The 12,519-nt window shown below is 46.0% G+C and overlaps 1 protein-coding gene across 1 annotated transcript in view; it reads right to left on the reverse strand.

Annotated features, from left to right (window-relative positions):
* YLPM1 (YLP motif containing 1) overlaps positions 1-12,519 on the reverse strand; it is a 500,153-nt gene that overhangs the window by 214,082 nt on the left and 273,552 nt on the right. Inside the window, 1 exon segment of the mRNA XM_033952197.1 lies at positions 1,258-1,403. Within this exon segment, the coding sequence (XP_033808088.1) occupies positions 1,258-1,403 (146 nt within the window).

The raw sequence follows: 12,519 nt of genomic DNA on the forward strand, positions 1-12,519 counted from the left end.
AGGAGGGTCTTTACCATTTTACGGAATGTCAATAATGAGTTCTGAGTTGAGGAGGGGAGTTGGTTCCTGAGATGTGGAATGAAGTGGCTGTAGGATCGTTTGCGGGCAGTTTCTGAGAGGAGGGATCTCCTCTCAGGACCTCCTAATAATAATAATAATTATTAATTATTAATAATTATTAAAACTTTTATTAATAATGACAGGAGTTGCCATTCAACATATCACCAGAAATTGGAAAGATTACACCAGACTCAATTATACTTTCTGGTGGAATTCGTTATGCCATATATACAAAATGGAAAGAATAATTTCCATACAAAAAGGGAATTATAATAATTTAAAAAACATTTGGGGACCATTGATAACACCTTTATACATTAAAAGCATAATTATAATTATAGGAAAGGGGGTATATATTGCTTTATTATTGGTTTAATCAATATTTTTGAATATATTATATGTAAGATATGTTTGATTTATAATATTTGTGGAAAGGGAGGGTGGGGAAGGGGTTTAAATTTATATATTGAAGATGATATTAGAAAAGAAATGATAGTGATATATATGATTCAGTTGATGTAATATTGTACACTTCTTGTAAGATGGAAAAATGAATAAAGAATTGGAAAAAAAAGAAAAAAGTGCATCTTATGGAGCGAAAAATATGGTAATGATTATTTTTCTCCTTTCAACAAAGTACAGAAGAAAAGCTGTCCAAATATGAATGATTAACCTATTAAACTGGCAATATGAAATTATTGTGAGGAGAATTGTCTCTATATTTACTGATATAACTGTAGAACTAATCGGCAAAGTTATTTAAATAAAAATGAAATCATATGGTTGTAAATATTAAGATTATACCAGCAAGAATGAGTCTTCCTGACTAGTGATTTAAATCAAATCCACCCTGCTCTACAGTATCCCCCAATTTGGCTGTTCTTAGAAGCAAAAGTTCTGACTTTAGAATCAAGACCAGGGCTTCGGCATGGCCCATAAGAAAAGGTGAGTTTCTTGTAACAGATTGTGGATTAACATGATACTTTTCTATACATGTTTAAGAGGCTGTCCAGTGGGAATTAGAATTTTGGATAATATTGCTTTTCTAGGCTTGGAGCCTGATAAAGATGCAAATTACCATAAGCACCGATTTTCTCTAGCTGCCATAACTACCGTAATAGCAACAGAATGACGACCCTGAAAAATAAAAACTCCTAAAATCAAGAGCACCACTGGTCATCTTCAATTAACACTTACACGCTCTGGTCTGCTCTCACGACCAGGGGGTTTCAGAAGGTCATCCACATTTTTAGTCTCAGGTTTCTTCTCTACTCGTGGAGCAATAGGTGGCTGGTGACTGACTGGTATGGGCATCCTTTCTTCTGGGTATCCCCTCCGGTCTCCTACAACAATATTAATAATTCCAGGTGTTCATGACACATAGAACATCCACTTTAGAAGCAAAAACTTAAAATGGGATTTCTTAAAACATTTTAATCTGTTGGTTACAACATCCTAAGAGAAGCTCAAAATACTTATGAATCCATGATACACAACAAATTAAAAACTCAAAATATAATGGAAGATTATATTCTTACCTTGATAATTTTCTTTCCAGTAGAAAAGCATACGAGTCCTGAACTTATGGGTAGTGCATTTTCACCCGTGAGGGATGAGGAAGGTATCATATTACATTTTAAACTTCACCTCCCTGTATCACCAGGCACTGCCCTCTCTCCTCAGTTTGTACCAAAGCAGAGAAAACCCCTGAAAGAGGAGAAAATAAACATGGTGGGACACAGGAAAATTCCCCGATAGCATGCCTTTAGTCTGATCTGCAAGAAAACTCATTAACAAATGCAATATAGCACCAACAAGGCAGAATGAAAACCACCATCTACCTGAGTGCAACCAGCTCTAACACTTGTTCAGCTCTAACTGTCAAGAGCAAATCTGATAAGACACTCCTGTCTCTGACACTTTAGCTTCATATTGTTTTGTCTTGCTTAGACACATAGGCACTTATCTGCCTGATGCTAAAAGCAGGCTACATTGAAACCTGATGGTGTGGGGCTTCACGACATGTACTTTTCTACTAGAATGAAAATTATTGCGGTAATAACCTAATCTTCCATTCCAGTGCAAAAAGTATACAAGTCCTGAACCTGTGGGATGTATCAAAGCAGTCCCTCAAGCCTAGGGTGGGATAGAAGAGCCTGCTGCTAGCACAGTGGACACAAAAATGAGGTCCTTTTCTGCTGCTACATCTACTCTGTAAAACTTAGTAAATGTGTGTAGCGTGGACCACATAGTTTCCCTACATTCTCCTCAGGTGAAACCGTCCTGGACTCTACCCATTAAACAGCCACAGCTCTGGTGGATTGCACTTTCAAGGAAATTGGTGGACTTTTACAACATCCTATGTAAACAGAGGAAATAGCCACCCGCATCTTATCTAGCAATTATGGCCAGCCTTCCTCTGTGTCCACAGCCTGTTAGGACAAATAAATGATCTGACATCTTAAAATCATTGGTTGCCTCCAGATAACGAAGGACAACCCTTCTGAGATCTAGCCGTCAGATCTCCTGATTTAAATGGACAAGTTGACAGCCACATAGCAGGAGGAAGACTGGATCGACTGGTGACCTGCCTACCGGGAGCCAAGAAGACATAGTGAGCTGCATCGACAGTGTGGAAGAAGATACGGCGGTGGTGATCCATGTGGGGATGAACAACGTGAGCAACAGGAATTACAACAGAGAAATACTGATGGGCCAGTTCCGGATGCTAGGAAGGAATATGAAGACCATAACACAGAGGATAATATTCTCGGAGATCCTGCTAGTACCCAGGGCAGATGAGAAGAGACAGATGGAGCTGCATGCTGTCAACGCATGGATGCGGCGCTGGTGTGAGGAAGGCTTCCACTTCGTGCGCAACTGGACAACGTTCTGGGGGATGGGTAAGCTATTCAGGAAGGACGGACTCCACTCAGCAGAGATGGAACTAGGCTACTTGCAAGCAACATCAAGAGAGAACATAAGAACATAAGAAGTTGCCTCCGCTGGGTCAGACCAGAGGTCCATCGCGCCCAGCAGTCTGCTCCCGCGGCGGCCCATCAGGTCCATGACCTGTACGGTGACTAGCGTCTAAGCCCTTTTAATCCCCTTATCCTTCTCTGTAAGCCCTTTCATAACATATCTCTACCTCTATCTGTATCCCTCAACTCCCGTGTCCTTCAGGAATTTATCCAATCCTTCCTTGAAGCCCGTAGGGTACTTTGTCCTATTACAACCCCTGGAAGCGCATTCCAGGTGTCCACCACCCTTTGAGTGAAAAAGAATTTCCTGGCATTGGTTTTAAACCTGTCCCCTTTCAATTTCTCCAAATGCCCCCTTGTTCTTGTGGTTCCAAATAGGCTGAAGAATCTGTCCCTTTCTACCTTCTCTATACCTTTCATGATCTTGAAAGTCCAATATCCCAGAACCCGAGGTGTTTATAAACGGAGAACACGACGAAAGACTGATTCAACTAGAGGTAAGTAAAGAGGATGTCCTCAGACAGATAGACAGACTAAAGAGCGACAAATCACCAGGCCCGGACGGCATCCACCCAAGGGTACTAAAAGAACTGAGAAACGAAATAGCAGAGACACTTCAACAAATATGTAACCTCTCCCTAAAAACTGGGGAGATCCCAGAAGACTGGAAAATAGCAAATGTCACGCCCATCTTCAAGAAGGGATCAAGGGGTGACCCGGGAAACTACAGGCCTGTGAGCTTGACCTCGGTTCCGGGAAAGATGATGGAAGCAATGGTAAAGGATGCAATCTGCGAACACATAGAAAACAATGGACAACTGAAGGCGAGCCAGCATGGCTTCTGCAAGGGAAGGTCGTGCCTCACGAACTTGCTGCACTTCTTTGAGGGAATAAACAGCCAGATGGATAAGGGTGAATCCATAGACATCATTTACCTTAACTTCCAAAAAGCCTTCGACAAGGTACCTCACGAACGGCTACATAAAAAGCTGTGGAATCACGGGGTGCAAGGGGATATCTACCGATGGATCAAACACTGGTTGGCAGGCAGGAAACAGAGGGTTGGAATAAAAGGCCAATACTCAGACTGGCAATGGGTCACGAGCGGAGTTCCGCAGGGGTCGGTGCTGGGACCTCTACTGTTCAATATATTTATAAACGATCTGGAGACGGGGACAAAATGTGAGGTTATCAAATTTGCTGATGACACCAAACTCTGCAGCAGGGTTAGAAACACGGAAGACTGTGAAGACCTGCAAAGGGACCTAACGAGACTGGAAGACTGGGCAAACAAGTGGCAAATGAGTTTTAACGTACAGAAATGCAAGGTCATGCATGTAGGGAAAAAGAACCCGATGTTCGGCTACAAAATGGGGGGAACACTACTAGGGGTGAGTAACCTTGAAAGGGACCTGGGGGTGATGGTGGACACATCACTGAAACCATCGGCGCAGTGTGCGACAGCCTCAAAGAAAGCAAACAGAATGCTGGGCATCATCAAAAAGGGTATCACAACCAGGACGAAAGAAGTCATCATGCCGCTATATCGCGCAATGGTGCGCCCGCACCTGGAGTACTGTGTGCAGTACTGGGCGCCGTACCACAAGAAGGACATGGCGGTACTCGAGGGAGTGCAGAGGAGGGCGACTAAACTGATAAAAGGTATGGAAAATTTTTCATACGCTGACAGGTTAAAAATGCTGGGTCTGTTCTCCCTGGAGAAGAGGAGACTTAGAGGGGACATGATAGAAACCTTCAAAATCCTAAAGGGCATAGAGAAAGTAAATAAGGACAGATTCTTCAAACTGTGGGGAGCCACAAACACTAGGGGTCACTCGAAGAAATTGAAAGGGGACAGGTTTAGAACAAATGCTAGGAAGTTCTTTTTTACCCAGAGGGTGGTGGACACATGGAACGCACTTCCAGAGGATGTGATAGGCCAGAACTCTGTACAAGGGTTCAAGGAGGGTTTGGATAGGTTCCTGGAGGATAAGGGGATAGAGGGGTACAGATAGAACTTGAGGTAGGTTGTAGAGGTATTCAGAAACCACTTCACAGGTCATGGACCTGATGGGCCGCCGCGGGTGCGGACCGCTGGGCGAGATGGACCTCTGGTCTGACCCAGTGGAGGCAACTTCTTATGTTCTTATGTTCTCTATCATGTCTCCTCTGAGTCTCTGCTTTTCCAGGGAGAAGAGCCCCAGTCTTTCCAACCTGTCTGCGTAAGAAAGGTTCTCCATCCCTTTTACCATTTTCGTCGCTCTCCTCTGAACCCTCTCAAGCATTGCCATGTCCTTATTGAGGTATAGAAACATAGAATATGACGGCAGAAAAGGGCCTACGGCCCATCAAGTCTGCCCACTCAAATAACCCTCCCCTCTAAGTTCCTCTTTGAAGTGAACCCACGTGTTGATCCCATTTGATCTTAAAGTCAGTCACGTTACTGGCCTCAACTACCTGAAGTGGAAGATCATTCCAACGGTCGACCACACTTTCGGTGAAGAAGTACTTCCTAGTGTCACCATGGAATCTCCCGCCCATGATTTTCAGCGGATGTCCCCTTGTTGCCATAGGGCCTGTAAGAAAGAAGATATCTTCTTCCACCTCAATGCGGCCAGTAACATATTTGAACGACTATCATGTCACCCCTCTCTCTGCGTTCTTCGAGAGAGTAAAGGTGCAACTTACCTAGTCGTTCTTCATAAGGGACATCCTTGAGCCCTGAGACCATCTTGGTGGCCAATCGTTGAACCGATTCCATTCTTAGCACATCCTTCCGATAGTGTGGCCTCCAAAACTGTACACAGTACTCCAGATGTGGTCTCACCATGGACCTGTACAGCGGCATCACCACCTCAGGCTTTCGGCTGACAAAGCTTCTCCGGATGCAACCCAGCATTTGTCTAGCTTTAGATGAGGCTTTCTCCACCTGATTGGCTGCCTTCATATCTTCACTAATGATTACTCCCAGGTTTCGTTCTGCCACAGTTCTGGTTAAGGTCTCACCATTCAGAGTGTAGGTTCTGCATTGGTTTCTGCCATCAAGGTGCATAATCTTACACTTTTTGGCATTGAAATTCAGCTGCCAAAGAATAGACCAGTGTTCCAGAACAAGTATGTCCTGTGTCATTGCGTCGGGCATGGTATCTCCGCTCACTATGTTGCACAGTTTAGCATCATTGGCAAATAATGCAATTTTACCCCGAAGTCCCTGAGGCAGATCTTGTATGAAGATATTAAATAGGATTGGGCCCAGGACCGAGCCCTGCGGTACTCCACTGTGCACTTCCGACTTTTCAGAGGGGGTACCGTTTACCACCACCCTCTGATGTCTACCACTGAGCCAGTCTTTAATCCATGCAGTTAATATTTCTCCTAGCCCCAATGAACTCATCTTGTTCAGAAGTCTACGGTGTGGGACGCTGTCAAAAGCCTTGCTGAAGTCCAGACACAACACATCTAGGGACTCTCCTTTATCCAGTTCTTTTGTTACCCCATTGAAGAAGCTGATCAAGTTGGATTGGCAGAATCTCCCCTTAGTAAATCCATGCTGGTGTGGATCCCTCAGTCTCTCGTCATCCAGAACCGTGTCTAATTTGTGTTTAATCAATTTTTCCATAAGCTTGCACACTATTGACGTGAGACTTACCGGTCTGTAATTTGCAGTGTGGCCTCCAAAATTGGACACAGTACTCCAGATGCGGGCGCACCATCGCGCGATACAGTGGCATGATGACTTCCTTTGTTCTGGTCGTAATTCCCCTCTTAATAATACCCAACATTCTGTTTGCTTTCTTTGAGGCTGCTGCACATTGTGACGTTGATTTCATTGTTGTATCTACCAGCACACCCAAGTCTTTTTCAAGGTTACTTTCCCCTAGCACTGACCCCCCCCCCCCATTTTGTAACTGAACATCGGGTTCTTCTTCCCTATAGAAACATAGAAATAGACGGCAGATAAGGGCCACGGACCATCTAGTCTGCCCACCCCAATGACCCTCCCCTACCTATCTCTTTGAATAGATCCCACATGTCTATCCCATTTGGCCTTAAAATCAGGTACGCTGCTGGCCTCAATGACCTGAAGTGGAAGACTATTCCAGCGATCAACCACCCTTTCCTCGTGTCACAGTGCAGTTTCCCGCCCCTGAGTTTCCACGGATGTCCCCTTGTTGCCGTGGGACCCTTGAAAAAGAAGATATCTTCTTCCACCTCGATGCAGCCCGTGAGATACTTGAACGTATCGATCATGTCTCCCCTCTCTCTGCGTTCCTCGAGCGAGTAGAGCTGTAACTTCTTAGGCTGCTCCTCGTATGGGAGATTTTTGAGTCTCGAGACCATCCGGGTGGCCATTCTCTGTACCGACTCCAGTCTCAGGACATCCTTACGGTAATGCGGCCTCCAGAATTGAACACAGTACTCCAGGTGTGGTCTCACCATGGATCTATACAATGGCATAATGACTTCAGGTTTACGGCTGACGAAACTCCTACGTATGCAACCTATGATTTGCCTTGCTTTGGAGGAAGCTTGCTCCATTTGATTGGCAGTCTTCATGTCCTCACTTACGATCACTCCTAAGTCTCGTTCTGCTTCAGTTCTTGTTAGGATCTCGCCATTAAGGGTGTAAGTCTTGCATGGATTTTGATTGCCCAGGTGCATGACTTTGCATTTTTTGGCATTGAAGCTGAGTTGCCAGGACCTAGACCAGCGTTCCAGTAGAAGTAGGTCGCGCGCCATGTTGTCGGGCATTGGATTTTTCTCTGTTGTGCTTTTCCCCACTACATTGCTTAGTTTGGCAGCGTTGGCGAATAATGTTATTTTACCTCGGAGCTCTTCTTTAGAGAGCTGCACGGGAACGGGGACGACGGGAATCCCGCGGGACCCGCGGACATCCCACAGGTTCCCCCTTCGGGTTACGGGGATCCCATGGGGACGCCCCCTAGGGTCGCGGGGATCCCGTGGGGACGCCTCCGAGGGTAGCGGGGTTCCAGCGGGGCTGGATGTACTAAGTCGCGCGGATTTTCTCCCTACCTGCTCTGCTTGCAGCACAGAGCCGAACGGAAGTCTTCCCGACATCAGTGCTGACTTCGGGAAGACTTCCGTTCAGCTCTGTACTGCAGGCAGGGTAGGTAAGGAGTAGTAGCCTCGCGGCTCGAGTGGCTACCAAGGGAGGGGGGCGGTCCACCCCGCCCCGGGTGCAGCACAGCCGGCCAGGTTCCCTTACTTTTGTGGCGCTAACCCAACCGACCGACAACAGCCATGGTCCGACAAACCTCCCTGCCCTTAACCGCAAATCTAAATTACCTTCTTACAGCAGCTGTAAGAAGGAAATTTAGATTCGCGGTTAAGGGCAGGGAGGTTTGTCAGACCGGGGCTGTTGTCGGTCTGTCGGTCGGGGAAGCACCACAATAGTAAGGGGACCTGGCCGGCTGTGCTGCACCCGGGGCGGGAGAGAAGGAGGGGGAGGACGCTGAAAGCACTGGGGAAGACAAAGGGGTGGAGAAGGACGCTGAAAGGCCATGGGGAAGACAGGAGGGGGGGAAGGACACTGAAAGCATATGTGGAAGACAGAAGGGGGAGAAGGAAGCTGACAGGACATGGGGAAGACGGGGGGGAGAAGGATGCTGAAAGCACATGGGGAAGACAAAGGGGTGGAGAAGGACGCTGAAAGGACATGGGGAAGATGGGGGGGTGGAGAAGGACGCTGAAAGGCCATGGGGAAGACGGGGGGTGGAGAAGGACGCTGAAAGGCCATGGGGAAGACAGAGGGGGGAGAAGAACGCTGACAGGACATGGGGAAGATGGGGGGGAGAAGGACGCTGAAAGGAAATGGGGAAGAGAGAGTGGGGAGAAGACGCTGGCAGGGAAGAAGACAGAGATGCCAGACTATGGGGGGAGCGGAGGGAAGAAGATGGGTGCCAGACCAATTTGGAATGGGGGAGAAAGGGAGAGGCACATTAACAGAGCAAATGGAAGACGCAGAAGGAAGAGAGACAGTGGATGGAAGGAACTGAATGAGAACATGAGGAAAGCAGAAACCAGGCAACAAAGGTAGGAAAAGAATTCTATTTCTTTTTTTCGCTTCAGGATAAAGTAGTATATTAGTTGTGTTGATAAAAATTTATAAACAAAAGAGGCTCTGGTAGAAACCCGTTTACAAAGTATGTATTCTTCCCAATTAATATTTCCAAATTAATAAAGTCTTTTTGCTTATTTGTAAATGGGTTTCTACCAGAGCCTTTAATTCAGTAGCATAATTAAATGAAATAACTATTTCTGAAGTTTATAGGGACGGGGGGGGGACGGAGGGGATTCCTCACGGGGACGGGCGGGGACGGAGGGATTCCTCACGGGGACGGGTGGGGACAGGTGGGATTCCTCACGGGGACGGGTGGGGACGGGTGAGACTTTGGCGGGGACGGGTGGGATTTCTGTCCCCGCGCAACTCTCTACTCTTCTTATGCATGACTTTGCATTTCTCTATATTGAAGTTCATTTGCCATTTATTTGCTCACTCCTCCAGTTTGTTTAGGTCCCTTTGTAGGTCTTCACATTCTTCCGCCGTTCTAACCCTGCTACAGAGTTTGGTGTCATCCGCAAACTTTATAACTTCACACTTCGTCATGATATATTGAACAGTAGCGGTCAAGCACCGATCCCTGCGGAACACCACTCGTGACCCTTCTCCAATCCGAGTAGTGGCCCTTCACTCCAACCCTTTGCTTCCTGCCTGCCAACCAGTGTTTAATCCATCTGTATACGTCTCCTTCCACCCCGTGGTTCCGCAATGAAGTAGCTGCTCATGAGGTACTTGTCAAAGTCGAGATAAATGATATCTATGGGCTCCACTTTGTCCATCTGGCTGTTTATCCTTTCAAAGAAGTGCAGTAAGTTTGTTTGATACGATCTTCCCTTGCAGAAGCCATGTTGGCTCGCTTTCAGTTGTCCATTTTTTTCTACGTGCTCACTGATGCTGTCTTTTATCAGTGCTTCTACCATCTTGCCCGGGACTGAAGTCAAGCTTACAGGCCTGTAGTTCCATGGGTCGCCCCTCGCTACCTTTTTGAAGATAGGTGTGACATTCACTATTTTCCAGTCCTCTGGGATCTCCCGAGTTTTCAAGGATAGGTTACAAATGTGTCAGAGTATTCCCGCTATTTCGTTCCTCAGTTCTTTTAGTACCCTTGGGTGGATTCCATCTGGGCCTGGTGATTTGTCGCTCTTCAATCTATCTATCTGTTTGAGGACATCCTCATGGCTTACATCTATTTGAGAAGTTTTTAAACTAGGAAGAAGGGGAAATCCGACAGTTGACCGAGAGAGTCAATGGTTCGGAAACCCGTATACCCGGGGGATACTGTGCAGGAAGATGGAGGGGAAGACTTACCGGCTCGCAGACAAGACAGACCGAAAGGGGCACAAGAGGGAAGGACACGTAAGGAGGGAACAGGCTGCAAACTCAAGTGTATGTACATGAATGAAAGGAGCCTTAGAAATAAGATGGGTGAATTAAAAGCTATGGCACAAAAGGATAACACTGACATCATCGCCATCACAGAAATATGGTGGACTGATGAAAATGTCTGGAATATAAACTATACCGCAGAGACAGAGTGATTCAAACAAGGAGGAGGCATTGCCATATACGTCAAAGAGGGAATTGAATCTACTGGAGAGAACATGCCACAACAGACAGATAAGTTAGAGTCTCTATGGATCAAAAATCTGGGATCAAATGGACCGGAAACGAGGATAGGCATCTACTACCGACCTCCAGGGCAGTCCGAATAAATTGATGGAGAAATGACAGATGAGATTAAATGCAACTGCAAGGGAGGCAACCCGGTTATCATGGGCAACTTCAACTTTCTGGGGATAGAATGGAACCTAGGCACCTCCGGCTGTGCTAGAGAGACTAAGATCTTGGAAACTGTAGGCGATTGCTTCCTGGAACAACTTATCAAGGAAAATACAAGAGGAAACACAATTCTGGACATAATTCTAAATGGACTGCGAGGACCGGCACAAGATGCAGAAGTAGAAGGGACGCTGGGAAACGATTACAATATGATCCTCTTCAACCTGGAAATAGGGGTGAAACATCGATCCAGAATAATGGCCACGGTGCTAAACTTCCGAAAAGGGAATTACAAAGGGTTGAGACGCATGATGGGGAAGAAAATTAAGAAGAGGATAAACACTGTAAAGACGCTAGAGCAACCTTGGTCTTTTTTTAAGGATATGGTCACTGAGGTGCAAAATCTATATATACCACGTATCAACAAGGGATCAAAGAGGAAATAGAATATAGAACCGGTGTTGCTCACTGTAGAGGTAAAGGAAGCGAACAAAGACAAAAACCCTCGTTTAAGGAATGGAAAACATAAAAAAATGGACGAAAACTGAAATAAGCACAAACAACATCAACACAGGTGCCATAAGGCAGTAAAAGGGGTCAAAAGAGACTACGAGGAAAAAATAGCCAAGGAGGCGAAAAACTTCAAGCCGTTCTTTTGATATATTAAAGGGAAACGACCCGCGAAGGAAGCGGTGGAACCGTTGCATGACTAAGGAATAAACAGATAGCTAAAGGAGAACCAAGCAATCACCAACAGACTGAACATGTTTTTTGAGTCTGTATTTACCGAAGAGAATATACATAGCATATCGGAAGTGAAAATGGTAAAATGACAGGGTTAACGGTCAGTCTAGAAGAGGTATGCAGGCATATCGATAGGCTTAAGAGCGATAAATCCCCGGGACCGGATAGCATCCAAGATTCCAGAGGACTGGAAGTTGGCGAATGTTACGCCGATCTTCAAAAAAGGTTCAAGGGGAGACTCGGAAAACTACAGACCGGTGAGTCTGACCTCGGTACCAGGAAAGATGGTACAGGCGCTGATAAAGGACTGCATCATTGATCACCTTCACGGACATGGTCTGAAGAGGACCAGCCAGCACGGTTTCTGCAAAGGCAGATCTTGTTTGACAAACTTGTTGCACTTCTTCGAGGGAGTAAACAGGCAGATAGACAAGGGCGACCCGGTCGACATTGTTTATCTGGACTTTCAGAAGGCGTTTGACAAGGTTCCACATGAACGACTACTTCGGAAAATTGTGAGCCATGGAATTGAGGGTGAAATACTCACATGGATTAAAAACTGGCTGGAGCATAGGAAACAGAGAGTGGGGATAAATGGACAATACTCGGACTGGAAGAGCGTCACCAGTGGGGTGCCTCAGGGCTCAGTGTTTGGACCTGTGCCCTTCAACATCTTTATAAACGATCTGGACATAGGTACGACGAGCAAGGTGATTAAATTTGCGGATGATACGAAGTTATTCAAGCTAGTAAAGATGCATGGGGATTGCGAAGATCTGCAACGTGACATAATCAGGTTCGAGGAATGGGCATCAACATGGCAGATGAAGCTCAACATGGATAAGTGATGCATGTTGGTAACAAAAATCTCAT

Source organism: Geotrypetes seraphini, chromosome 7 (genome assembly GCF_902459505.1).
Source record: "Geotrypetes seraphini chromosome 7, aGeoSer1.1, whole genome shotgun sequence".
NCBI lineage: Eukaryota > Metazoa > Chordata > Amphibia > Gymnophiona > Dermophiidae > Geotrypetes > Geotrypetes seraphini.